The 27,878-nt window shown below is 50.7% G+C and overlaps 1 protein-coding gene across 2 annotated transcripts in view; it reads right to left on the bottom strand.

Annotated features, from left to right (window-relative positions):
* Positions 1–5,476: 5,476 nt before the first annotated feature.
* Positions 5,477–27,878, bottom strand: part of SYNDIG1L (synapse differentiation inducing 1 like) — a 58,503-nt gene continuing 36,101 nt past the window's right edge. Inside the window, exons 1-5 of one of the 2 annotated variants that reach the window (XM_006053867.4) lie at positions 23,344–23,520; positions 10,056–10,214; positions 9,378–9,874; positions 7,351–7,491; positions 5,477–7,210 (exon numbers count right to left, since the gene is read on the bottom strand). In XM_006053867.4, coding sequence (XP_006053929.1) covers positions 7,052–7,210; positions 7,351–7,491; positions 9,378–9,794 — 717 coding nt within the window. In that variant the 5' untranslated portion in view covers positions 9,795–9,874; positions 10,056–10,214; positions 23,344–23,520 and the 3' untranslated portion in view covers positions 5,477–7,051. Of the gene's footprint in view, positions 7,211–7,350; positions 7,492–9,377; positions 9,875–10,055; positions 10,215–23,343; positions 23,521–27,878 lie in introns of those variants that run through there. The other variant, XM_044924735.2, reaches the window with a different exon arrangement.

The raw sequence follows: 27,878 nt of genomic DNA, 5'->3' as shown, positions 1-27,878 counted from the left end.
GATCAGGAAGTGGGACAGACAAGGGAATTCTTGGCAGGGGAGACACGAGAAACAGCCTTGTGCCTTCAGCTTGTTATCAGCGGACATCTGCAGAGAGAAGTCAGCAGGGTCTCCATCCCCCAGGACTTGGCTTTAGTCTCTGACTGTAGATGGGGTGGGGATGCGAGGAAGTAAGGCGCTTCTGACACGGAAGCCATTTACGGGGGTGGTCAACTGGAGATAATGAAAATCATTCTTCAGGGAATTCCCTGGTGGTCCAGTGGTTAGGGCTCTGTGCTTTCACTGCTGAGGGTTTGGGATCTATTCCTGATCGAGGAACAAAGATCCCACAAGCTGCGTGGTGCAGCCAAAAAATAATCCACATAGCACTTTATGCATGCGTACTCAGTCATGTCCAATTCTTTGTGATCCCGTAGACTGTAGCTCGCCAGGCTCCCATGTCCTTGGGATTTTTCAGGCAAGAATACTGGAGTGGGTTGTCATTTCCTCCTCCAGGGGATCTTCCCAATTCAGAGACTGAACCTTTTTCTCCTATGTCTCCTGCATTGGCAGGCATGCACAGAGCATTTACTAGACACCTAATGTTGCTTTAGAAGCCACACAAGTATTCATTAATGTAATAGTCACACCAACACTTTGCAGTAATCACCATTATGGTACCCATTTTCCAGATGGGAAAGCACCCAATTGCACAGAGCAGGAAATAGGATTTGAACCGGGCAGTGTGGCTCCAGATTCTGTGCTTTCAACCACTGTGTTAGGCTGCGACTCCCAGCTGGCTCTGAGCAGAAATGTTAGGACAGGGCTGGAGGGGATGAAAGAGGGAAAATGGCCCCAGGCACTGGCCTCAGATGTGATGTGGGCAGGGGACAAGGGTGGAACCATGGTAGCTGCTCAGATGTCATGATGGTACCATTCATTGAGCTGTGGAACCAGGGTGGGGGAAAGAGAGCCTGGCTGGCCTCGTTCTCCCAGTCTGTAAAATGGGAACAGAACACTTGCCTCAGTGGTAGAGGGAACCTGAGTGGCAGTCCTTTGGGCACGGCAGGTGCTCTGTCAGCGTGGCCTGCCCCTGCCGTCTCGCCCCGGCTCTGCCTGCTGCTGCAAATGTGCCTGCCATCCCCTCTGTCCCCCCTCCAGGCCACCTCTGGGGGCACCCGGCCCTCTGGGAATGTCTTTCTCTGTCATTTCCTCATGGAGCTAGAAGCAGCTTTGAAGTCTGCCCGGCTCTTTAGAGGAAGCAAGGTGAGAGCAGTTCAAGGCATGTGGGTTAGAAGTATTCAGAAATGCAGATGGGCCTCAGGACTTCCTTTTATTTTTGTTCAGCACATCTGAGTGTCTCCGTGGGTACCCCCAGCCCCGCATCTCAGAGGAGGGCCTCCCCGCTATTGCAGGAAGGATGTGACAGCACCCATGGTGGTCGGGGGGGTGGGGGTGCTGCTGTGAACTTGGGGGTAAGCAAGGCGAGGCCAAGCTCTCACCCTCCCGCCCTGCCCCGCCCCGCCACACCACCAAAATAGAAGGGCCGAGGTGTCGGCCCCAGGGAGGGCCTGGCTGGGACAGCCTTTGAAGCGGGAGAGAGCCTGGAAGGAAGGCTGAGAGAAGCAGTTTGTTAATATTCACAGTGGAGGCAGCAGTCTTCCCTGGGTTTTCAGTGTTGCCACGGCAGGCAGCAGAGGCATCACCTGCCTAGCTCAACAATGCCAGGGCCTGGGAGACGAGGCCTCGGTTTGGCTCATCCATTGCTGAGTGACACTGGGGAGCTCACCTCCCTCTCTGGGCCTTGGTTGTCTCTTGTGCAGCATCAGGGACTGTGATCAGATCATCTCCTGGGCTGCTTCTCACTGCAGCACGGAGGATTCACATCCTTGCTGCGTGGCCATGCACCCCTGCCTCAGCGCACCCCCTTCCTGTCCTCTGGGTGGGGCTTGGGCCTGGCTGGGCCCTGGACGGGTGCTGGGACCATCGCTGGGAAGCAGTAGGGATGCAGGGGCAGACAAAGGAGCGGCGGGTTTGCCGAGAGCCCAGGTTTGCGAGAGCCCGCTGCCCTGGAGCATCCTGAGGGGAGGAGAGAGGCCGTGGGCACAGAGATGATGCCTTGGTTGGGCAGGGGTGACATCTGAGATATTTAACAGTCAGGGCAGCTCTGGCTGCCTGAGCACTTGGGGGGAGGGGGGCTGCTGTGCCCGCTGTTAACCCTTTAGTTCCTAGGGGGCAGCTGGGGGTCCTGGAAGAGGGACCAGGAAGGCTGGAAAGGGAAACATTTCGGGGCGGGGTGCACACTTGGGGCAGGGCCTGTTCATCAACTGGTAAGGAAGTGTTTCAGCATTCTGATGACCCGTGTGACTGTACCAGCTACCTGCTGTCTATCAGCTCTGTTTGCGGGGAGGGAGGGACAGCGAAGTCAGCTGAGGCCCCCCGGGAGCTGGTTTCTAGCCCTTTCCACCATCAAGAAAAGTCCTTTCATTCAGAGTGGGTGGCAGGTCACTGGTCCCACTTGGCCCAGCGTCCCAAGATCCCCAGCCTGCTATCCGAGGGTACCCCTCCTCCCTCCACCCTCAGGAGCAGTGAAGGGAGGCTCCGTCCCCTCACTCCTCTCCACATTGTAGCCCGGCTGCCCCACCACTGGCTCCCGCTTCCTTTGTGTCAGCCGTCTTCCCTCCCCTACAGAGGGCCCGTCCCACCCTCCGACCCTCAGGGATGACCCTTCCCATCTCCTTCTGCTTGGCCAGTGGAGGAGAAAGTTGAGATGGGGTTGCAGGGAGGGGGAGGGGAGCAGGTGCACCATTAGGGCAGCTGGAGGGGGAGACCCCAGTTCCTGGTACAAGTCCCCACTCTGCCCGTTGCCCCGACTTCCCTGTGCAGCAATTTCGGTTTCTATTTTAAACAGTTTGGGTTGGTTGCTTCCCTGCCTTCCTGCTGGGTGTTTATAGTGGGGAAAATAATTGGTGATATTTGCACAGATGTGCTGGTACTGTGGCTCATCACGGGCACCTATGCCCAGGGGACCCTCCCTGCCCCCAGTTCCTCTGCCAGCCTGAGGAACCAGACGGGAAGCGGGGGAACTGCTGGCCCCCTGCTTCCCCGGAGCCTCAGGCACTGAGACTCAGGCAGAGCTGGAAGCAGGAGGCCTGATGTGCCCCAGGCATGCCCAGAGGCAGGCCCCGGCTTGCCAGGGGAAGGGGCCCTGCCCGAGTGGCAGGGACTGATCAGGACGGGCCCTGGGCTCCATGGGATGGGCCCTTCCAAGGGGTCTGGGCAGAGAAGCCCTGAGGGTTCTGTTACTGCTGACACCATTTCCTCCTGCAGAGTCCGAGTTTGCTGTTGAGGGTAGGCAGGGGGTAAGGACCATGGGGAGAAAGACCTGGGTTGAACACAGGAAATCATTGACCTGTTTCTCTTTTGTCTCCAGGCGTGCAGCAGCGTTCTGGGGGGCTGGGCAGGAGGCAGGGGATGCAGGACCTGGACTAGAGTGGGTGCTGCCCACTGCCGGGCGCCCAGCCCACTGGGGATGAGGAGACCCCAGAGCAGGCGGGGCCACCACGTTTCCTGCGTCACGCCGGTGTGGGCATGTGCTTTGTGTGTGTGCACATGTGAGTGTGTGCACGCAGTATCTGTGCTTGTGTGGGCTGTGCCCATGTGCGCACATGCGTGGATGGAGGTGTGTACGTATGGAGGTGCGGGCAGGCACATGCTGTGTGCACATGTACGCGTGCGTGTGTGCATGTCTGTGTCTTGGTTTGGGTTCCCCAGGGTTCATCTGAGGCAAGGGTTCAACTGTAGGTAGTTTATTGGGAGCTGATCCCAGGAAGCAGGAAAGTGAGGAAGAAGATGGGGAGAGGAAGGCAACCAGCGAGGGACGTGCTTTTGGTTAAATTGCCACTGCTGGTAGCTGAAGCTCCATTCTTCTGGGGAATCCTCAGAGCAGGTGGAATATGGCTGGTGTCTTTCCATCAAGACGCCGCGAAACCTATTTGTCCACCAGCTTCTATCCATCAGTGGTTGAAGCACCTTCGGCTTATCCTACCTGTGTGCCCAGTGGCACAGAGTTCCCAGGAAGCAGCCTTCAGTGTGGGGAGGTAAATGCCACAGGATATAGGTGGCATCACCCGGTCTGCTGCTGCATGATGGGTGTGCTGGGTGTGGTGATGTGCTGTTCGGGGCCCTGGGGGAATGATGGGCTTCCTCCTCCAGCAAACAGCCTTCAGGGCATCCCCCAGCCTGGGAGCAGCCTCGGCTGAAGAGATCCACTTTGCCCAAGGGTCACAGCCCTTTTCTGGGTGGCTCCCATCCAGTGACTGACTGACAAGCAGCAGTGGAGTCCTGGCCCTTCATCCCACCTTGAGTCAACTCTGAGGGCACCTTGGCTCCAGTCCCCTCCTCGGGTTGGCCCAGACAGTCATTTGGCCAGCACTGCAGCCTGACTGGAGAAGGCGACGGCACCCCACTCCAGTACTCTTGCCTGGAAAATCCCATGGATGGAGGAGCCTGGTAGGTGGCAGTCCATGGGGTCACTAAGAGTCGGACACGACTGAGCGACTTCACTTTCACTTTTCACTTTCATGCATCAGAGAAGGAAATGGCAACCCACTCCAGTGTTCTTGCCTGGAGAATCCCAGGGACAGGGAGCCTGGTGGGCTGCCATCTATGGGGTCACACAGAGTCAGACACGACTGAAGCGACTTAGCAGCAGCAGCAGCCTGACCTCCCCATAGTTCAGATCTGCCTTCTTCTGCTCCTCTCCTCTAATGTTCTCCCAAGAGTATCTTCTAATGAATATCATGCAGCGATCTCTGTCTCAGGGGTACCCAGCCTGTGCAGCATGTGTGTGTGTGTGCATATGTGTGGAGCTGTGTCTTCCAAGTAGTCATGTGTGGGTATGGGCATGCCAGTGCCCTCCATGCAGTGACCTAGAGGCCAGGCTGGTCCCTCTGATAGCCCAGGCAGGTTCCTGGGGGCCTGGAACAGAGAGGATACTGGGGATCTGGTGCTGAGGTTGGGGCCGGAATCCGACAGAGATGGTTTCCTCCCCATACCACGCTTGGGCAGCCCCCATTGGGACTCAAGAGAGGGCATCAGGGGAGTGGGGTCCTTGGTGACCCCATACCTTGCGTCCACCCCTGATGGCTCCAGGCAGCTCAGGGGAGCCTCAGTCACCCTGGCCCACGTCTCTTCCTACTGACCTCCCAGGCTCTCGAGTCTAGAATGGATTTTTCTTCAGCCTGGACGTCTCCTTGTCTTGCAGAGTCAAATGCACGCCACACCATCACCTGGCATCCAGGCTACTCCCAGCAGAGTAGTCCTCCAAGCCAGAGCGCCCACACCCTCTCCTAAGGCCCAGATGTGGGCAGGTCCTCTAGAGAACATGTTGCAAGGGGCCAGGAGCAGTAGACTGGGGATTGGAGGTCGGTCTTGGGGAAGGATCGGACGCAGGCGAAGGTGGAGGTAGGCGGGGACAGCAAGAGGCCCAGAGGAAGCAGGTGTTACAGAAACGTTTATTACAAGGGTAAGTATATACAGTAACGGGACATTAAAACTGCTGATCCTGGGCCTGTGAGGCTTCAGGGGATGCACTGAGTGGAGGGCTGGGTAATGCCTGGGCTCGCGGAGGATGGTGGACAAGTTGGGTTCACAGCCCCGAGCTCTGGATGGGGCCCCGGCATGACCAGGTCCACAGATCATGCACAGTGAGAGTCATAGCTTGAACACTGGCAGGCCTGCCCTCCCAAATGTGCTCCTCCTGCCTGTCTGGGTGTTTCTAGAATTCTGAAATTTCCCTATTGGCTAAGAGTGTTAAGAGCAGCTCTGAGAAGAGGTGCCGGTGAAGAAGCTGCAAGGCTGACCAGGGGTCCATCACTGACCTCCAGCATTCAGAGGTGGAAAAAGATCACTGGCATTTGAGACATAAGCCTGACTTTCCTTTTCTTTGAGTTGGTGGAGCCTTCAGTATGGCTCCAGCTGGATGTTCTAGGCGTAATCGAAACAGCTCCAAAACTCCCTTGGGAGGCTCCTGCCACAGCCCTGCCCGCAAATACTAAGGGTCATCCCTTAGTATCCCTTCAATACGTTCTCTATATCCGTCTAGACCTTGCTCACCTCCTCTAGGAGGCCCTCCTGGGCTGCTCAGCTGCCATGCCAGCCCTGTGTCCCCCTCATCTACACTCACTACACAGGGTCTTCTTGTTACATTCCTCCATGGCTGCATCCAGGATCCTGCACTCAGTGGCTGCTGGACTGATGGCACTCTCTCTCTCTCTCTCTCTCTCTCTGTCTGCCTGGCATGGTGCCAGCTCAGAGCCCCCGGAGGAATCCAGAAAAGGAGGATGGGGGCAGAGAACAGGAGCAACAATATTCCAGGGCCCTCCAGGCTCCGTCATCTCATCTGCCTTTCGCTCCTGCATAAAGATGCTCCAAGAACCTGCCCTCAGTATAGTTTACCCACCCCAGGCACCCCTTCGCCACCTAGAATCTACTCTGTCTTACAAGCCCGCAGAAGAGGTAAGCACCCTCTAGAACCAGAAAGACCAAAGGGGTCCCTTTGTGTGTATTTCCATCTTGGCTGGCTGAGGTCTGGGCATCACAGGCCAGAGAGTGGAGTTGGGAAGTTCAGAGAGTGGAGTTGGGAAGTTCAGGGAGACCCCAGGTGGAGACGCCGGTGTGTCTGCCCCCCAGGAACCCCTTTCTCTCTCTGTAACCTGTTCTTCTCTGTGGAGAGGTTAGCAGAGTTGGGTAGTGGGTGGCCACAGGGCAGGAGACCCTTTGGGGAATGAGCAGAATGGGGAGCGATCCCAGCCAGAGGCAGCTCTGCCTGGATGGCCAGGTGGGCAGCCCTACCCTCTCCTGGACTGAGTGATGCCCCCGGCCTGCTCTAGGCCGGTGGCAATGGGTGGGAGGAAGTGAAGCTCATGCCCCGCAGGCTGCAGCCTGGGAGGCCGCCTCCTGACAAGCCACCCCCATGAGTTGTCTCCCCAGAGAGTCTGCTACCCCCAGCACCCCATCTCTACCTCCTCAGGCAGAGTAGGGGAGTCAGGATGCCAGACCTTCTTGGCCACTAGCTGTGGCCATTCTGGGACATATAAGCTGCCAGGGCCACCACCACGGCTACATAGAGACCAGCCCCCACAGCAATGGAGAGTGTGGCCAGGAAGAGGGCCCGGCGGGAGGTGGTGTTGGCCAGGCGGAAGTCCCCCTTGGAGATGGCCTTGCTGGTCTAGGGAGAGAGAGGCGCTGGTAAAAGGGAACATCCCCACGCCCAGCAAAATGGCCCCGGCGCCCCAGGCCCTGACCCCAGGTCCCCTGGGGAGGTGGGGGTGGCCAGAGCAGAAGCCCTGTGCCCCCATGGGCTCTTACCCCCTGGGAGAAGTAGAAGGCGGCGATGCCCAGGGGCCAGAAGCAGCAGAGCATGGAGAAGATGGTGAGACCCAGGTGGTCCCTGGGAGGCAGCGTAAGGAAGTTGTCTTCACTTTCACTCTCTGTCGATGCGGCGTCACTCTGCAAAACACGAGTGGGCTCTGGTGACCCGGCCCGGGACACCCATCGGCAGTGGTGTGGGGCGGCGGGCAGACTCATCTGTCATTAGTGGGAGTGTGGCTGGGCTCTGGACTCGCTACCAAAAACCTTGACAATGGTTCGACGATTCCACCCTTAGGGATTTATCACTAGGAGAGACTACAAGGATACACATGCAAGAATACACACACAAGTACACATGTACTAGAATGTTCATTATAGGATAGTAACTGTGAAAGATCAGGAAGTCTCAATGCTCAGGGACCAGGAGATTGGTGAATAAGTGGTAGAAGAATTTACAATGGGATACCATGTGACCCTTAAAATTCACTTTGGTAGAAAATACTAGAGTACATGGACCAAATACATTGCTTAGAGCGGAAAATTCAGTTACAGAAATATGTATAGCAAGAACTCTTTTGGGGGGGTAAGGTATAAAAAAATGTAAGTAAAAAGACTGGAAGATCATTTACTAATATAATAGCTATCTTTGAATAATTTTTTGCATTGACTTTAAATTGCTTATATAATTAAGAAAACAAGAACCAGGTGAACTTTCCTCAAAGACCAGAAGTCCATAGCTGGATGGATGAGTGGACAAAGACAATGTTTATCTATATGTATAAGGGAATATTATTCAGCCATAAAGAGAAGGAAATCCTGCCATTTGGGCCAACATGAGTCTTGATAATTATGCTAAGTGAAATAGCAGTAGTAGTAGGGTTAGTCACTAGGTTGTGTCTGACTCTTGCAACCCTGTGGACAGTCGCCTGCCAGGCTCCTCTGCCCATGGGATTCTTCAGGCAAGAATACTGGAGTGGGTTGCCATTTCCTTCTCCATGCTAAGTGAAATAAGTCCAAGACAAATCCCATTTAATCTCATTTATATGTAGGATCTAGAAAAGCTGAACTCATAGAAACAGTGAGTAGGTCAGTGGTGGCCGGGGGCTGGAGAGTAGGAACAATGAGGAGAAGTTGGTTAAAGAGTAAAAACTTCCAGTTATAAGGGGAATAAGTTCTGGGGATCTGCTGCAGCATGGTGACTGTAGTTAATAATAATGTATTATACACTTGAACGGAGAAGGCAATGGCACCCCACTCCAGTACTCTTGCCTGGAAACTCCCATGGACGGAGGAGCCTGGCAGGCTGCAGTCCATGGGGCCGCTAAGAGTCGGACACGACTGAGAGACTTCACTTTCACTTTTTACTTTCATACATTGGAGAAGGAAATGGCAACCCACTCCAGTGTTCTTGCCTGGAGAATCCCAGGGACGGGGGAGCCTGGTGGGCTGCCGTCTATGGGGTCGCACAGAGTCGGACACGACTGAAGTGACTTAGCAGCAGCAGCAGTAGCAAATACTTGAAAGTTTCTATGAGAGTAGATCTTAAATATTCTCATTATAGCAACAGCAAAATGGTAATTAGGTGAGGTAAACGGTGTGTTAACTAACCTTATTGTGGTAAACATTTTGTGATACATACATGAATCAAATCATGGCATTATATACCTTAATGTTACAAAACAATTATATCTTGATTGAACTGGAAAAAAAAAAACAAGAACAAAAAACACGATTAAAAAGTCAAATAGTCATAACCTTTAAAAATTGTGAATCACTATGTTGTACACCTGAAACTTATGTAATATTGTACATGAGCTTCAATAGAAAGATACCTTAATGCAATAAATAGTAAAAAAAAAAAAAATTAGTCAGCTCTAACTAGTGTTTCTCAAAGTGTGGATAGCATCTGTGTCAGAGGGTCTTTTCTTTAGTAAAATACAGATTCCTGGGGCCCAAGCCAGGCCTATAAAATCTCAGTACCCGGAGGTGGGCCCGAGAATCTGCATTTACACACACGTCCTTACCTCTTCTTCCTCCGGGTCACCCTCTTGGCCTTGGAACTCCTCTTGAACCCCGTAGGACACAGTCTGGATGGCGACATCCTCTTCCGCTTGGCCAGGTTCCGTGGGCCGCTCCGTAGGCCCAGCTGGGGGCTCCCTGCCCTCTGTGAAGCTGGTCTCACAGCTGCCTGCCCTGGGCTCCTTGACCTTGTCCCTCCCCAGGAGGCAGCTGGGCCTGTACCAGGCCTCCACGGCCAGCTGTAGGGACCCGGGGTCCAGGAGCTGGTGGGCATGCGCAGGGCCAGCACCGCCCAGGAGGTAGGAATAGATCTTCTCCCGGCACGGCCAGGCAGGAGAAGCCTCGGGGTAGGGGTAGGGGCCATGGAGGTGCGTGGGGCTCCGAGGCAGCAGTGGGTTCTGTAGCTCTCTCAGACTCTCCATGGTTCTGGGGGCAGCTCCGGGGAGGGGAGCCCCAGAGCCCTGGGACTTGGTGGCCAGCTGAGCCGTCCACAGAGGGCCTGCTGGAGAGAGCAAGACAGACACTGAGGCCGGCATTCTGGATGAAGGACAAGAAGTGGTGAAGAGCACAGACTCTGCAGTCTGACTTGCCCTGGACCCTGCCTGTACCACAGGCCAGCTGCGGGACCTTGAGCTGGCTACTTAACTCAGATCCTTCGTTTCTTTGTCTGCAGCAGAACTTACCTCATAGAGTTGGGTCATTCATTTATCCATTCACCACATCGTCACTGAGTATCGGTGATGGTCAGGCGCTGTACGGATGCTGGGAATGAAGCAGGGAGAGGAAGAAGGATGCGCACTTGGTCTTCCAGAGCTCACAGTCTGGTGGAGAAGATGCCTGCCCTGAAGGGGAGGTACAGCAGAGGGTGTCAGAATGTACAACAGATAGAACTGACACAGAGGTGCAAGGGGAGGCTTTGGAGCTGAGATCTGAAGGAAGAAAATGGGTTGACAAGGCGAGGGGAGGGGGACACATTTCACGCAGCAGGTGGATAAAGGCTGGTTGGCCTGAGAGCTGGAGATGAGGCTGGTGTGGCTGCGGGGACAGAGAAAGGTGTGAGACGGACTGCGGGCCCAGACGGTGCAGCCCTGTTGAGGTCAGAGGGGCCCTCGGGGATCTTGGTAGGGTTGATAGGATGAGACTTGGGCCCTGAAGCCTTCCTTGTGGCTGTGTGTGTGGGGTGGCTTGGACTGACTGTCTCACGGATAGGAGGCTTTGCCATGGCTTCTGATAAACGGAGGACCACTGAGACTCTGAGCAGATGGAGAAATGGGGAGTGGGCCTTAGAAAATACTGTCAGGATCAGTGGCAGGTGGGATGCTGCATCGACAGAGGATTTGTTCTCGGGTTGGGTGTGCCCATGTTTAGCTCAGAGCTCGCCCCATGCCACGTTCTCACAGAGGTCAGCTCTTCCTGGTGGAGGCACTTCTCCCCAAGTATGGTCTTAGGGGGTGCTCCTTAGGCTCACCTCCCTTCTAAGGCGAGTTCTGGGATCTGCAAGAGGGCTTAGGTCACTGCTGTCTGCGGGTGAGGGGTGGTGCTCATCAGCCCAGAGGTCTCACTGCTGCTCTCTCCTCCTTCCTCTCCAGAGGCCAGACATGCAGGGAGGGGAGCCCTTGGACTACAGTGACATGGAGGGGCTCCTTCCTGCTGATGGGGAGCTGGGCATCCAAGGCAGAGGCCTCATAAGGTTACGTCCATGTCTGGGCTCCTCTGGGCTGATTCCTAGCACAGCTGGACTCTCTAACCCCCCAGGGCAGCTTCTGAGCCCCTGTTACAACCTCCCTCTAGCAGCAGATGTGAGCCACAGACGTAGAGCTAAAGGACATGTGACCACAGGCCTGTGGGTTTGGGAGTTAGATACACAGAGTTTCCATTCCTGATCCACATTAGCTTTTTGACCTGACGGTTTCCCCATTTGGAACCAGAGGAGTTGGATTAAACAGCCACTGATGTCGATGGTGGCACTAATATACCATAATTCCATAGCTTCAGGGAGCCCACCAGAAGCGAAATTCCCCCATTCCCTGTCCTTTTTTGGTAGTCAGGAATGGATGAGCACACTCAAATGAGCCCAGCGGGTACAGGGCTCTGCTTCCCCACCACGGCCCCTCCAGCAGGGTCAGGGAGGCAAAGGGAAGGCAAGACATCTATTTGCCAAATGAGCCATGGAGCTAAGGGGTCGTTGCCCAGCTTCCCAACTCCCTCTTGGCTGCCTTATCCTGGCCCTGCCCCTCCACCTGGCCCCTGCCCCTGCTCACCTCACCTACTTTCTGGGCTTCCATCCATGTGGGCAGAGGTGGGCAGGGGCCTTTCTGAGGGAGTAGGGTTGGGGAGACCAGCCCTAGCATCTTCAGAACAGATGAATGCATCAAATTCACCTCTGCCCTATGGCTTGCCTCACCAAGAGGCCGCACTATTATCCCCTAGGGGCAAAGGAGGGATATTTATGACCAGGAGTCAGGCCCTGGAGCTCTGAGGGGTGTTTGTGAGGGCCCTTATCCAGGGCTGGCAGGGGTGGCTGTGTCCCAGCCCATCACCCAGTTCCTGCCAGCCACCCTCTCTTGGTCAAAGTACACCCAGCTGAGCCTCTGAAACCCAAGCCACGCACCCTTTCCTGAATCAGAGTCCCCCCGCCCCCCCAACACATGCCCTGGTCGTGTCTTAAAGTAGAAATCAGTGCTTCATGCACTAAGGTATATGAGCCTGGGTTTTCCACCATAGGGACAATCTGGAAGCCACCTGAATGTTCAACAACTGGGGACAAGTTAAATAAATTATGGTGCAAAAACAATGGTACAGGGCTTTCAAACAGGTTTGCAAAAAAGGAATAATATGAGAAAATGCTCTCTGCAGATTCAGTGAGAAGGGAGAAAAGAACACCGTATGTGCATGTGATCTCAACTCCGCCAAAATGTCAACAGTGATTATCTCTAGGGGTGGGAGCCACGTGCTTTTCATTTTTTTTTTTTTTACATCACATTTTTTTCTGTTTTCCACATTCATTTTTTACGATGAGCATGCATTACTTTTAAATCAGAAAAAAATTAATGGATTTCTTCTGAGCCAAATTAACTAAAATCAGTTTAAAACCTCCCCAGGCTGGGGCATTCCTTCTGAGAAGGAATGAGGCTGAGCACAGCATCTAAACCTGCCCCCTGGCCAATATGCACAGAGAGGCACAGAGCACATGTGCACAATCACACACATCTGTGTTCAAAAAGTAACCAAGTCACAGGCTGCAGCACCTGCCCACAGTCCGGCTAAGGGTCATGATTCTCTGTTCTTTCCGTCACCTGTCAGGGTCACACAGGAGTTCACTGGGCTGACTCTGGGGACCCAGCTCCAAATCCTGGCCACTAGGAGGTGGTGGCTGGGCTCTAGCCCAGTCTTCCCTGACCTGGGCCTGGCCTGACCTTTCGGCCTGTTGCTTAGGGTTGCCTCCCTCTCTTTCTGGAATAAGGGACTAGCATTCAATGCAGAGCAATTTGCATCTCCACTTCAGCTGCCTGGTCTCACCTGGACTGTGGTCCTTCCACACTGTGTATGGTACTGCGTACATGCTCAATCGCTGGTGAGCATGTTTCTGTGTGTGTATGTGTGTGTGTGCATGTGTATACTCTGCTCCAGAGGAAAGACATGAGATGTCTGGGATACTGAATGTAAGAAGATTGCTCCCAATGTGTGGTTGTCGCTGGAGGTCTGGGCCAGGCCAGGAGACGGGAGGAGAGGTGGGTCTGTGAAGCCACGGTCCCTGGCTTCTTTCCTTTTGAGCTGAGAACTGAGCTGGGCTCCCGGGTGTGCCATGATGATCTGGGGAAGGAGAGCACAATACCACCTCCCAGACAAGGGGCAGGAAACTGTCCAAATACAGCCTCCCAAGGGAGTCTGATTGCACTGGAGTCCAGCCACGCAGTGTGATATCAGTTTGCTTATCTATGAAATGTACGGAAAGGGTAGAAGGAGTTGATTTTTAACAGCTCAGCTCAAGATGACCCTAGGATTCTACTGGGAGAAGAAAGAAGAAGAACGTATACTTATTGAGTTTTTTGCCACGTGCCAGGAACTGAACTGTTCTAAATACTCATTTTGACTCTGTAATTCTAGTGGGGAAATAACAACAGGACAGAGGGCTTCTTTTCCAGCAGTTGCAGACTAACTTGTGCTGCACAAACCTGTCTACGAAAGCCAGGAGAACTATGAAGGCACTGAACAGTCACCAAGGAAGAAAGAGCTTGAGGGGTCAAGGGGCTAAGTACAGGTGAGCCTGACCTTTGGCAATACTTTCCCCCTCTTCCAGTAGGGAGGAAAACTGGAGTTCAGGGATAGTTAAGGAAGAAGGGCTCCAGTAAGCATGTCCAGTTTTCAACTGGGACCACCTTAGGGCTACCCATTGGGAGTAGAAGAAAACCAGTAGCTGATCAGCCCTTCCAAGGACAGATACCTGCTTTGAATCGGCTCTGCTCCTAACTGGATTAAGGTGATCTACATATAACCTTGCTGTTTGCCAGAAGCAAAAGTTGTCTTCAGGCAGTGGTTCTCAAACTAGCCAGTCTCAGCATCACCAGGAGGACTTGTTAAACCCAGACGGCTGGCTTCCACCCTCGGAGTTTATGATTCCAGGATGGGGCTTGAGAATTTTCATTTCTAACAAGAATCTGGGTAAGTTGAATCTGCTGGCCCAGGGACCCACTTTAAGAACCATTGCTCTGATAATCACACAAAGAAGAGTAAAATATATAACTAGTGAGATAACAGACATGAAATAATAAAGGTATTTAATTTATCCTAAATGAGGCAGAAGGACTATAGAACCAGTTAGACAAATAGAAAACAAATAGTAAGATGTTAGGCTTACACCCAACTATGTGAGTAACTATATTGGATGTAAATGGAATAAAATTGCCCATAAAAGACAAAGATAGTTCCATAGTATATTATTTCATTTATATGAAGTTCTAGAGAAGGGAAAACTATGGTGACCAAAAGCATATCAGTGGTTGTTAGGGGCCAAGGTCGGGAGGGGATAGACTGCAAAGGGGCATGAAGATTTTTGGGGGTGAAGTTCTGTATCTTGATTATGGTAGTGGTTACATGACTGCGGGTATTTCACAAAATTCACTGAATTGTGCACTTAAAATTAGTGACTATTATTGTATGTAGATTATACTTCAAAGATGATTTTAAAAAGAGATAAAGCCTAGATTTTTAAAACAACACAATCTGACAATATGCTACTTATAGTCAATGTACCTTAAATATAAAAATACAAAGAAGTTTAAAGTTGAAATAATAACATCTCACACTTAACTAAATTCTTACTGTGTCCTAGGCACCGTTCTAAATGTGATGTATTCTCTCATTTAATCCTTAGAGAAACTCTATAAATCATTGTCTCCATTTTACAGATGAAGACACTGAGGCATAAGAAACTTTTAAGTGCCCACAGGCATGCAACTGGAGAGTAGTGGACAGGACATGACACCCTGGAAATCTGACCCCGGAGTCACTTTGCTTTCTTGCCACTATCTGTTGGTGGCCATCTATTGAGAGCTTGCTTTGCTCTGGACACCATGGAAAGTGCTTCAAATGCAGTATCTCATGTAATCTGTCCTCTTAATGTGGGTGAGGGGGATTGCAACTCAGGTTAAACAGGTTTTCTGAGATCACACAGCAGGAGAGCAGCAGAACCCCATCTGACCCAGTCGGTCTGATCAGAGCTCTTGCTGGCCTGAACAGTATCAAATTCTCTGGGATTAGCTGTGGGGGGTGGGGCTTAGAGGAGGTCTGCTGCGCTGAGAAGAGGCAGGGTGAACACTGCTAAAAAGAGACCACGGGACAGTGTGATGTGGGACCAGGAGTTGGGTTGTTGTCCATGGGATGGGGCCAGTCCTTATCAGAACGCTGTAAAATTGTAACAGCTACTTTTTACTGCATCCTCACGTGAGCCTCGTGTTTCACACACTGTATCTCAAACCTGTACAACAACTGATGAAATTGGCTATTATTATTTCTCATTTTCAAATGAGGAAACTGAGGCTCAGAAAGGTTAAGTAACTCGCCCAAGATTAAACAGTATCAGACCCTGGATTTGAACCTAGGTTTAACTGAGTCCAACACCTGGCCTTTCAGAGCCTACCTGTGTGTAAAGGGTTGTGATAAATGGTGTGGGTGTGAGAATGGCAAGGACTTGGTCTTGAATGGGTTAAAACCAGAGACCTTATTGAAGGAAATGGGAAATGGGAGCTTTAGGAAAAGATTAAGAGATTTGGGGTGATTTAGCAGCCCAGGGATGTCTGCCGAGATAACCTTAAGGTCTGGATTCAAATAAATGCAGAGCTATAGTGAGGAAGTTCAACCTCTGACCACTATCTCGCAGTGCAACAAGAAAGACTTCTTCTAAACTGGAAGATAAAAGCCAGAACTTCCTAGCAGGGCAGAAGATTAAATAGAAATGATTACAATCCAGAGGAGAGGTGCCGTCTTTAAGAATAGGTGCTAGACCAACTTCCAGGCAGATAATATGTAAACTGTTCTGTAAACTGTGAAGTCCTGTGACTTGAGAAGCTGTTAGTAGATGACTTGGGGCTGGATTTGATGATTTCTGGCCTGTAAGCAAGAGAGCCACCAAGCCAGCTTTGGAGTCATGGATGCTGCTTGTTGCATCTGATAGCAAAGAGAGAAAGAGTCAGGGGTCAGGGTCGGGGTGGGAGGCAACAGAGTTGAGGGAAAATGGGAGATTTAGCTTTCTCTGCTTCAGTTTCCCCCTCAGGAAGCTAACACAATTGATTATGCTTTCTTTCTCCTCTGTCTTCAAATGCTCCTAACTCTTGATCTTTCCTAATGGCACTTAAACATATTGTCATTCCCTGGCTTAAAAAAGAAATCATGATGACTGCACAACCTGGTTTTCAACCCTTTGACATTCCTCCCATCGAGAAGTAGGGGTCTATGTCCCTCCTTTCTAATCTGAGTAGGTTTGTGACTGCTTTTACCACATAGCACAGCTAAGGTGATGCTATGAGACTTCAGAGGCCAGGTTACAGAAGGTCATGCATCTTTCACCTTGCTCGCTGGAATACTCACCCTTGGGACCCTGAGATGCTCTGAATTACCCTGAAGCTGTCAGGCTGGAAAGGCTGTGTGTATGACGCTCCGGTCAGCGGAGCCTGCTGAACCCAGCCTTCTGGTCATCCCAGGATGCCAGACATGTGAGTGAAGCCATCTTGGACTCTTCAAGCCAGCCCATCTGTCTGCTGAGAACCACTGGGTAACCTCTGCCCATGCCACATGGAATGGAATAATCACACAGCTCAAGCCTGGGTGAATTTCTGACCCTCAATGTCATGAGATAAAATAAGATGTCTCTTGTTTTAGCTGCTAAGCTTTGAGGTAGTCAGGCAGAAACAGAGGGGAGGAACATTTATCTTCCACGCCACCTCCCCTCCTTCAGCTCCTGTCCTTCCCCTCTCCTTTACGTCACGGCTATGCTGCTCAGAAACTGTCTCCACCCATATCAGAATACTTCAGCTCTCAGTTCAAAAGTCACCTCCTTAGGGAGATCATCCCTCCATACTCAGCCTAGATTTAGGTTGCTGGTTATCTGCTTTCCAGGTTCCAGCTCTTTCTTTCCAAGAGCTTATCCCAGTCTCTATTTACATATGTGTGATTCCTTGATTTGTGTCTCTCTCCCTCACCAGATCTCGTGAGCTTCAGGAGGGTGAGGATTCTGTCTGCTTCCTCATACTTGCGGCCCCTGGCCTGGCATATAATAGGCACTCCATAAACAGTTGGTCTCATGAATGAATGAATGAATTAGTGGATGAGTGAACTAGGTGGGCTGAGTCTCCTCCTTAAGAAACTCTTTCCAGGACCTGGGATGGATGGAGCACATCTGGCTGGGGCATATTTAGTTTTGTACAACAAACACTTCTTAAGCAGTTCAGACCAGTTTTTGGAATGCAAAAATCAACCAGAAGTGGTACCTGCTTTGAGGAGGAGGGGAGAATACAGACTAGAAAATACAAGGCTTCAGTGCCATGGAGTAAGTTGTGCTAGCAGGACATGGGGAGTTGTGGGTACACTGATATGGGACTCCCATCCCGAGGAAAGAGTGGAGGTGATGAAACCAGGAAAAGGTTTGCCCAGCAGGGGACATCTGAACTGAGTCTTGAAGGAAAAAGATGAGTCATTACGTGAGACGATGAGAAATGAGTATTTCTAGCAGAGGAAACAGCACAGAGGCATGGGACAGTGGTCTAGAGGGGAAGCTGGGTGGCTTGATATTGATGGAATCAGGCACGGGAGGTGGGGAGGCCTCCAATTCCTTGCAGAGAAGCTTTTTACTCTGGGCAGTAGGGAGCCAATGATGGTTGTTGCAAGGAAGAGATACAGTCATGCCTGTGTTTTAGCTATGGTTCTTTCCAGTAGTCATGTATGGATGTGAGAGCTGGACCATAAAGAAGGCTGAGCACTGCAGAATTGATACTTTCAAACTGCTGTGCTGGAGAAGACTCTTGAGAGTCCCTTGGACTGCAAGGAGATCAAACCAATCAATCCAAAGGAAATCAACGCTGAATATTCATTGAACGGCCTGATGCTGAAACTGAAGCTCCAATACTTTGACCACCTGATGAAAAGAGCCAATTCCTTGGAAAAGACTCTGATAATAGTACAGACTGAAGGCAGTAGGAGAAGAGGGTGACAGAGGATGAGATGGTTGGATGGCATCATTGACTCAATGGACATGAGTTTGAGCAAATTCTGGGAGATAGTGAAGAACAGGGAAGCCTGGCATGCTGCAGTCCTTGGGGTCGCAAAGAGTTGGACATAACCTAGCAACTGAACAACAACAACAACTCTGGGTGGCAGCAGTGGATAGAAAGGATTTGAGGAGTGTGAAAACAGAAGCTTGGAGTCTATTAAGAGGCTATTGTACAATGCAGACAGGAGGGGATGAGGACCTGAACCTGATGGTGAAATGGATGGAGATGAAGAGTAATACCTGAGGGGTAGTTAGGAGGCTAAATGAATAAGATTTTGAGACCAACCATAAGTGAGGAAGAGAGAGGAGCAAGAATGACTCCCAAGTGTCTGGTTTGTTTAACTAAGTAGAAGGTGATACCACCAACTTAGGCAAAATCTAGGGGGAAGCTGCTGATTTGAGAAGGCAGCCTGAGCATAAATGTCCACATCTTCTCCCTCTTAAGGTTCCATTAAGATGACAGGATATATTTTCAAAATAATGAAATCACAACAAAACTGAAAAACAGAAAAGATTATCAGTGGATCAGAAACAGATAGGAATTTCTTGGAGATAAAAAACAGATGAGATTCCTTGGTGAAGAAATGAGTACAGAGACAGTCACAGTCCCAAACACCATCGGTAAGAACAATAAACATTCAAAGGAGAGGCCTGTTAGGGAAACAAACTTATCCAACTTCAGAGGAAATACATGCTAGCTGCCTATATTAGTCAATATTTTTTTTATTCATGAGTCTGAATGAACAACAAAAGATAATGAAAAATAGCTATGTGACAATAAAAGAGAAAGATTAAATAAACAAATATAAAACTGACCCAACAAGAATTCCAAATCATTCAAGTTATAGACAATATATATAAATTTTTTTTTCAATTCATATCCTCAGAGAGATGTGAGAAGATGTTGCATCCATAAAACAAGAATAGGCTGCTATGAAAAAAGAGCAGCCAGAGAACAACAAAGTATTTTAAAGATTGAAAATAATTGTCTAAATTTTTAAAAATTCAGTTGAGATTCTGGATAATAGAATGGACACAATTAAAGATTAACTTTTTAATGTAAAAGAAGAAGTTAATGAAATTTCCCAAGACACAGAGCAAAAAGACAAAAAGATGGAAGATATGCAAGTTAAGAGAAACAATGGAGAGTCCCAGGAGATCAAACATCCATCCAACAGGAATGTCAGAAAGACAGAACAGGGAGACTGGAGGGAAAACAATAATAATTAAAGAAGCAAAAGCAGAACATCATTCATGAACTGAAAAAAAAAAAAAGAATATTTAGATTGAAATGGGTCACCAAGTACCAAGCTGAAAAAATGAACCAGACACACACAGATGGAAAGAATGAGAAAGAGAAGCAGATGAGTTTGGTTTTGAAGTGCCTTTGAGATACAAGGAGAGAAACCCCACCTGGCAGTTGATGTATGGAGATGAAGCCCTGGGTGGTGGTCAGGTCTAGAGAGAGATTTGAGAATGGAAAAGGACCTATGGAGAGTGAGGAGAAGAGGGCTGAGGGGGAAACCCAGGAAAGATAAACAGCTGGAACACTTCTCAGCTCCCACAGGAGGCGTCTCAGTTGCTCTTTTCTTGGGAACTTCAGTTCACCTTCTGTTTTATCCACTGCCACCCTGGACTCCCATAGGCTGGACTGGCCTCTTCCAGAACAAAATCTGCTTGCCTTAGGGGTCAGTTTGTGGCTGACAAAGGTGAAAATTACTGGGAGGATTGGACTGGTGATATCATTACACAAATTAGTCTGTTTTCAGGTGGAAATCAAATCTTTATTCTTGCTGAAACAATCTCTCTCTCCACTGAAGCAGCTCATTCCCAAACACTTAGAAGCAAACAGCATCTAACAGTGGAAGATAACACATCTGATGGAGAGGTAGAACACTGGGCTCTCACTCTCTGGTTGGTTTGCTTGGGGCAAGGGTTGAGGCTGGGGGTTGGCAGAGGAGCTACAGGGAGGAGGAAGAGAGAATAAAAGCGGAGGCAAGAGAGGACCTAGTTACAGAGAGCAGAGATGAGATCAGTCTTTTGTGTCCCCTGGCTTGCAGCTGAGGGGGCCTTGCTCCAGGCAGGCTGTCCACCCAGCTCCTGAGAAGGGAAGGGGCTTATAAAATACCAAAGGTTTAAAGATCTGGGATATTTCTTCTCCCCAAAGTGAAGCCTATTCCTTCTGTCTTTTCCTCTCTGGAGTGGTGTACTTTAAGGCTAGAGGTCCCTCTAGAATGCACAGATGAGTTGGCCTTTTGAACTTGAAAGTAATTAATAATGTACAGATTTCTTCAGATATTCTCTGCCTCTGTCATCTTGTGTATGCCACCAGGGGAAGGGGCCTGCATGTGGATATTTCAGTTTCAATCTGTTGCTTCACACACACACATTCTCATACACACACAACACACATTATTATTTAATGACCACGTCACATTGATCTCCTCCTCTTCCTCAGATCTCCCTGCCACCCATCCCTCTACTCCCAGCCCCAAATAACTGAGATTAGCCAGTCATGTGCCAGGGTCGACTCTTTTTTCCCTTTGAGGCCTTGTGAAGGGGGTCAGAATGGGAGCCTCAGTAGGAAGGGGGGCTGGAGGGGAAGATAAGAAGTAGTCAGTGGGCAGCTTTCCCTGGTTGGGAGAGGAGCCAGATGTGTCTGCCTGGGTGACCAGAGGTGCCCTGCACCCTGACACCTCCAAATCTGGAAAATCTACTCAGACAGCTGCAGAAGCGGGCGGTGCATTGTTCTAGCCCCAGCAGCAAGCCAGCACCCCTAGAGACCAGTCACACAGAAAATAAAGCCCCTTTCTATGCTTTCTACCGCCACTGTTGCCATCACTTTGTTGTGAGGGTTAGTGACTGCCCATTAACTCTGGAGAGCTGATTCTTGCCAGTGCTGCACCAACAGCTGGGAGCCAGAAAGTGCTGACATGGGGGAGGGGTTGATTCCCCCACCCTGGCTGGGCGCTTGCAGGGTAAGTCTTGGAGGTCACTGGCATGGCTTACTCAGCTCTACCCAATTGCCAATTAGCTAAGGTTTTTCTGAACATCGCTGGGCCTGCCGCAGTTGAGGAAAATTATTGTCAGAGAAGCTCATTTTGTTTTCAAATTAAAAAACTCTCCCCAGGGATGGAGCTTTCCTGACTGTCCCCTCCTCTAGTCTTAGGAGGGGGATCCCAGTCAGGAAAGGTCCCTAGGAGAAAATGGCCTAGGACTAGGTCCCTGGCCCTTGGCTACACACAGGGGTGTTCTGGATTGAGCAGTGGGGAGTGCTTTCCTGGCCTCTGGGCTTGAAGGCAGGGACCTCCCCCCCCAGCTCAGCAACTCTGTACACTCTCATGGCATTCGCAGGGAAATAAGGAAGAGAGAGAAATCTTAAGAAAACACTGAAAATATAAATGGCCTTTTTTTAGTTCCTTTGCTCCCCTCTACTCCATTAATAAAATCTGATTCTTTACTGAGAGAACATAACTTACTCTCCAAACCAGTTTAATGAAGTTGGTCTTCCATGTTCAAGGAGAACTGAGGGATTTGAGGGCTTGGGACAGCCCTCAGAGAGCCGCACAGAATATTAGGGCTTAGAATCTTAAAACTCGTCTCCCTCAACCCTCTTCTTTGACAGTTGAGAAAACTGAAGCCCACAGAGGGGAGAGGAGATGCCTGAGTCAGTGGTAGATCTGAGACCAGAACACAGGGCTCCTGACTTCTAGTCGAATGCTTTTATAAAACTTCATTCTTTTATTTTACACCCAATTACTGAGTCCTTACTATCTTCCAGGTGCTATGGGGGAGGGGAGGTGTGGAGGAAAGCAAAGAGATGAAAACAACACAATCCTTGCCTTCAAGGAGCTGTTTCCCTAGATCTGTGATTCTTGGGAAAAAAAGAAGAAAACAAACTGAGTCAGACTCTCACCCTATATTGTCTTCTATAGGTGATGACGGAAGAGGAGAAGGGGAGGGAACCCTTTGGGCTTCTCAAGATTTATAAGTTGTGCTTCCCTGACTCTGAGGCCCCAGAAGGCCAAGGACGAAGAGAGCCAAGGTTGGGCTGGGAGAGAATGGGGATAAAAGTGACAAGGATCAGGTCACTGCCAGCTGGTCTGACTGCTGGATGTGAATAGGCACGCACACTTGTCTGGTGGCATACAGTTGACAAGCCTTTAATCTCAGATGTTGTTTCATTGATTCCTACGGCAGTTCCTTGAGGTGAACAGAGCAGCTACTTTATCCTCATTTGACACATGAGGAAACTGAGGTTCAGAAAGGTCAGGTAACTGGCCTAAAGCCAGTTAATGCCAGCGCCCGGCTAGGAACTCCTAGTCTAGTGCTCTCTCTGTGACTGGCAGGGGAGAAGTTATGCTGGGTTGAGAGCATCGGGATAAAGCAGTGGTCAGCCACAGCGATGGGCCAGTCTTCCTCTACGCAGTTTCATTTTGATCACCATGTTCTGCCACTCAGAGAACTATGTTCTGAAGAACTGGAAGCACTTTGCAGGCCTGAATGAGCTCATTCAGCACACTCTTGCCAGAAGGAAGGAGGACTCCAAATAGAGGCTCTGTCTAGGGTCACCAGTATATAGTCACCTAAGGGAAAATGGGACTCAGGTTCCCCACCTCTGCCTTCATGCACCAATCAGTGCATTACAAAACCAGCCTTCTTCCATGAGAGTCAAGAGGGCCACAGGAAAAATATTGAGGTATCTTCTGGTACTTGCCTCCTTCTCTGGAGAAAAGGGCCTGGCCTATCTGTTGGCCCAAGGGCCATTTCCTGGGGAAAGAAATCTTGAGGCAGGGGGACCACAGCCCACCCCAGTCACCCTGATGAGCAGGCTTGGAGGAGAGGGGAGCTTAGTGAAGCGGCTCAGGTTTCCCTAGTGTCGCGGGGACTGGGGTATCAGGAGTCCTAGAGACTCTTCAGTTCCTTGTGAGCAGGATGTCTCAGAGCTGCCTAAGGTTGGGGTCAAGGCCTGGCCGGTGTAGGGTCAGGGTACCCGGGTGCCTGTGTGGGCCCTAGTCCCCCAGGCCCCTGCCAGCATCTCCAGCCTGTAGGGGGAGGGTGAGGGGGACGGATGGACTAGGCGCGATCTCGGGCTGGATGGAAGTCAGAGCCCCCGTCGCTGAGAGGGGTCCCACTGCCCTCCCCAGCTCAATCCCAGCCAGGCGCCTAGCTCTGCGCTCCCGCTACGCCCCCAGACGGCTCCTTACCTGTCCCGCCGAGGGCAGTCCCACCTCCTCCGCGGGGCTTGCGGGGCCCGCCGGGCATGAGCCGGGGCGCGACTGGCGCCCTCGCCTCACGGCTTCGGCGAAGCTCCCAGAAGGGCGCCTCTGCTCCCGGCCCCGGGTCCCCGCCGCCTCCGCCGCCGCCGCCGCCGCTTCAGCACCGCGGACAGCTCCCTCCCGCCGCCCGCCGCCGCCGCCGCCGCACGCCCAGCCCGGCTCGGTCCCGGGAGCCCCGCATCCTGACCCGGCCCCGCCGCCGCCGCGCAGCCCTCACTCAGCCCGGCCCAAGGCGGCTCCGCGCCGACTTGGGAAAGCAGCGAGCAGGGTCCCCCGCCTCCCCGCCTCCCGCCGCCGCCGCCGCCGCCTCCCTCTCGCCTCCGTGCTCCCTTCTACGCTCCGGAATCAGCCCACCAGGCACTCCGGACCCGCTCCGGGGCGGGGCGGGGCGGGGCGGGGCGGGAAGTCGGGGGGAGCCCAGAGGAGGCGGCCGCGCGAGGGGCGCGCCGCTGGTACGGGCTTCTCTGGTTCTTGGAGCTGAGCCCCCTTTCCCTACATCTTTGCCTCAAACCTACTCCCGCATTTCCCCAAGAGCTATGGGCGGTGCTCCCATTTTTGAGCCCTGAGTTTTAATATTGATCTGCACCCCCCATTCCCCAAAAGAAAAACAAGCAAACAAAAGCCACTTATAGGGCACCTACTGTTTGCCAGACACCATGCTGAGTCTTAACATTTTTTAACCAATATCATCTCATTTAATTTTCTTAACTCTATGAGGCAGTATTTTTTTTTTTTTTTTCTTTCCTTTCTTTCCTATTTTATACATGAAGACACCAGGCTCATAGAGATTAAATCTCCTGATTTAGAGATCGCAGTGCTGTGCAGGAAGTGTACAGGCTCTAAAGACTGTGGGCCTAAGATTTGGCCCTAGTGTCTCTCCTGTTAACTATATAACTTTGAGTAGTTAATTAACCTCTCAAAGCCTTGAGTTTCTCCTTAGCAAAATGGGGGGAGCTGAATCACCTTGTGGGGTCATATGAGGACAAAGTGAGATGGCATATGTGGCACGTTGGCCCCAAATAGGCCCTCAGTGGGTGAGTGTTCCCTTCGGTTCTCCAAGAAGGGTCCCTGATGTCCTCAGATACCAGCCAGGGTTTCTGGCTGCTTTGTCTCCCTGACTGTGCTGTTCTTTATCGCTCCCACCCCCACCAATTTCCTTTTTTCAAGCATGAGGGTATCCTCATCGTGAGTGTTATGAGTGGACGAGGCTGTTTTTTACAAGGTCTTGAGTCTCACTGTAGTACCAGGAGGTTGGGAGAGGAGAGGATTCTCATTTTCTGAAGGTAAATAGAGGTCTGCAAAGTAAACCTCAGAGGGACTTCTCTGGTGGTCCATTGGTTAAGTATCCACCTTGCAAAGCAGGGCACGAGGGTTTGATCCCTGGTCAGGGAACTAAAGATCCGACACATTGTGGAGCAACTAAGTCCACACACCGCCAAGTACTGGAGCCCATGTACCATGACAGCTGAGCCTGTGCACCACAGCTAAGACCTGATGCAGACAAAATAAATAAATAACAAACCTCAGAGCAAGCTGAAGCTGGGGCTGGGGCTGGCAGGAGTCACTGAGAACCAGCCTCTGGCAGCAGGAGTTTTCCCTCCCCCATCCAAGAATACACAGCGCACCAAACGGTGGTCTCCAGGACGCCCTCACTCCCACATAACATGGAATATCTACACCAGTTCTATTGAACTCCTAGCATCCTCTGCAGGAGCCAAGAGCCCCCATCATGGAGTTTAGGTCTGCTTCTCTTCAGGACTGGGCAGGGAACTCCCTAAGCTCGTGGTCTTCCTCTGTCTTTCAGCTAGTATTGATTGGTGTTTAACCTGTTGGGTGTTAAATATATTCTTGCTTTTCTTGCCCTTGCCCCATCAATGTGGAAGTCCCAAGACTAGGAAGGCTCTTGGACTGCTCATTCTGAGGGCCATATAGTATCTGCACAGACACCCTCCACCCCTACCTTCACACAAGACACTGTCCCTTGGGTCTAAGTGCCCTCTTGCTCCTTAACTCCCCTCTGGCTTCCCCTTCACAGGGACTCATGGCTCCCTACTTGGCCTTTTCCTTCCTCTGTCTCCCCCCCTCTCTATTCTGGCTTTGCTCCATGTCTGGGCCGCATACGGAATTGCTAATCAAATGGATAATAAAAAAGCCAGTGAAGCAAAAGCCGCATATAAATTCTAAATACTAATGTTGATAATTATATGCTGTTGCCTGGAGGGAAAACTTGAAGTGAGGCCGCTGGTGTTGTGTCAAGGGCCCTGGTCTCTGGTCCAAGAGACCTGAGTTCTAGTCTACTCTTTGTCGTGAATTGGCTGTGGGACCTTAGGCAGTTGCCTCGTCTCCCTGGGCCTTTACTTCTTTAGGATTGCAAGCCTCTTCAGCAGCTTTGAGGAAACCATAAAGGCATTCAGCACCGCGTGAGTCTTGTGATAGAGAATGGTGGGCCACTGCAACAGTTCAAGTTTATTTTAAGGAAATTACCTTTATCCTTCTCAAGAAACATGGGAGGCAGCTCAGGAACTTACAAATCTACAACTGTGCAGAGTTTCCACTCCATTTGCCATTCCCTTCCTTTCTTTCTCCCTTCCTTTCTCCACTGAGCCTTTCCTGCTACGTAATAAAAGTCAGCTCCCCGGCTAGACCCTGAAAATACAAAGTATAAGTCATAGTCTGGGTCCTTGAAAGAGCTGCCATATAAGGACGGTGGTGGGACTTTCCTAGCTGTCCGGGGGCTAAGACTCCACGCTCCCAATGCAGGGGGCCTGGGTTCGATCTCTGCTCAGGGAACTAGATTCTACCTGCCGCAACTAAAGATTCTGCATGCTGCATCTAAGACCCAGTGCAGCCAAATAAGTAAGTAAATAAATATTTTTTAAAAGAGTGGTGGGGTGGCTGGACATGATAACCAGCAATTCTAATACATCAAGAGAAATACTATCATAGGGTAAGTGAAAAGTTCACAGAGAAATGGATTTCCCTTTGGTGGTCCAGTGGTTAAGAACCTGGGTTCAATTTCTGGTCAGGGACTAAGATCCCAAATGCCATGGAGCAACTAAGCCCAACTAAGACTGGACACAGCCAAATAAAATAAATAATGTTTAAAAAAATTGAACAGAGGAGGAAATGATTAGCTAACTCTATCTGGGAAAGTCCCAGGAGGTTTCCTGGACTTGGTGACATTTGAGTTGAGTTTTATTGAAGGATAAGACATCCATCAAGCAGGCCAGGAGAGGAGAACATTCTGGGTAGAAAGGCTGGAGTGAAGAGATGAGGCTGGAGGACAGATGAGGAAGCTATAGCAGAATCCAAGAAAGAAATGGTGGGAACATGAATAAGGCAGATTCAGCAGAAGGGGGAGCAGGGGATGGGTTTGAGACTCTTCTGGGGGAGAACAGAGTGGAGAGATTTATTGTGGGGAAGAGGGTAGGGCATCAAGGATAATTTTGGGGTCTCCTACTTCTAGGAAGCTGATGTTACCTGCAAAAGGGCAATGGTGGGGAGGTAAGAAAAGTCTGCTTAACCTGGGTTATGCTACTGAGTGTTATAAATCCCTCAGTTTCTAAGATTTTACTCTGTTTCAGTTTTATTCTTTTTTTAGTTCTGAGCAAACTTTCTAAACCCCCTCACTCCCAAATCTCATCTTATCTTGATTGTCTAAGTGGAAAAGGGAAAGGTCCAGGCTCGGAACAGGAGATCTCAGTGGGGCAGAGCAGTGCTGGAAGCCTTCCTGGAGAAAGCAGCAGGTAACCTAGCTGGGTCCAGAACAATGCCCACAGATAAGGGATAGAGTAGGCACTGGGTGAAAACCTTGGAAGAGATGTCTTCATGTCCTGTTCTGCTCCCACCTCTCTGACATTCCCCGAACAGAATAACATGATGGGCTCCATTTCTGTTGGAATTAGCTCTGGTTGCTAATCTCTTTCCACCTGGGGACTTTTCCTTCATAAGCTCTTTCATGCACAGACTCTTAGCTCTTTTACAAGGGGTTGATTTGCTTACAATGTTCCCTAAGGAATATAATTCAGCACTAAGTGTGGGGAGATCTGCTCTGCTCACTACATCAATAGACCACATATTGGAAGAGATGCTCCCCATAAGGAGGAAGGCAAACCCCACCCTCATCCCTGTCCCAGTGAAACTCATGTTCAAGGCTACATGGCTGAGACTCAGAAAGCCCTGGGTTGGGGTGGAGTGGTAGTGGGGAGACAAGCTGGCAGAGTGCAGTGACAAGCAGGTCTTTGGGCTGCTCATCACCCAAATCCTGTTCCCATGGACATGGCTCCAAAGCAGGATTCATTCCTGGGTATAAGCATAACTCTGGACTCAAGATAGCTTCCCTGGAAGCTCAGTTGGTAACGAATCTGCCTGCAATGCAAGAGATCCCAGTTCGATTCCTGGGTTGGGAAGATCCCCTGGAGAAGGGATAGGATACCCACTCCAGTATTTTTGGGTTTCCCTGG

This window comes from Bubalus bubalis, chromosome 11 (genome assembly GCF_019923935.1).
Source record: "Bubalus bubalis isolate 160015118507 breed Murrah chromosome 11, NDDB_SH_1, whole genome shotgun sequence".
Taxonomy (NCBI): Eukaryota; Metazoa; Chordata; class Mammalia; order Artiodactyla; family Bovidae; genus Bubalus; species Bubalus bubalis.
Note: the sequence above shows the minus strand (reverse complement) of the source record. Positions and strands in the feature narration are given on the sequence as shown.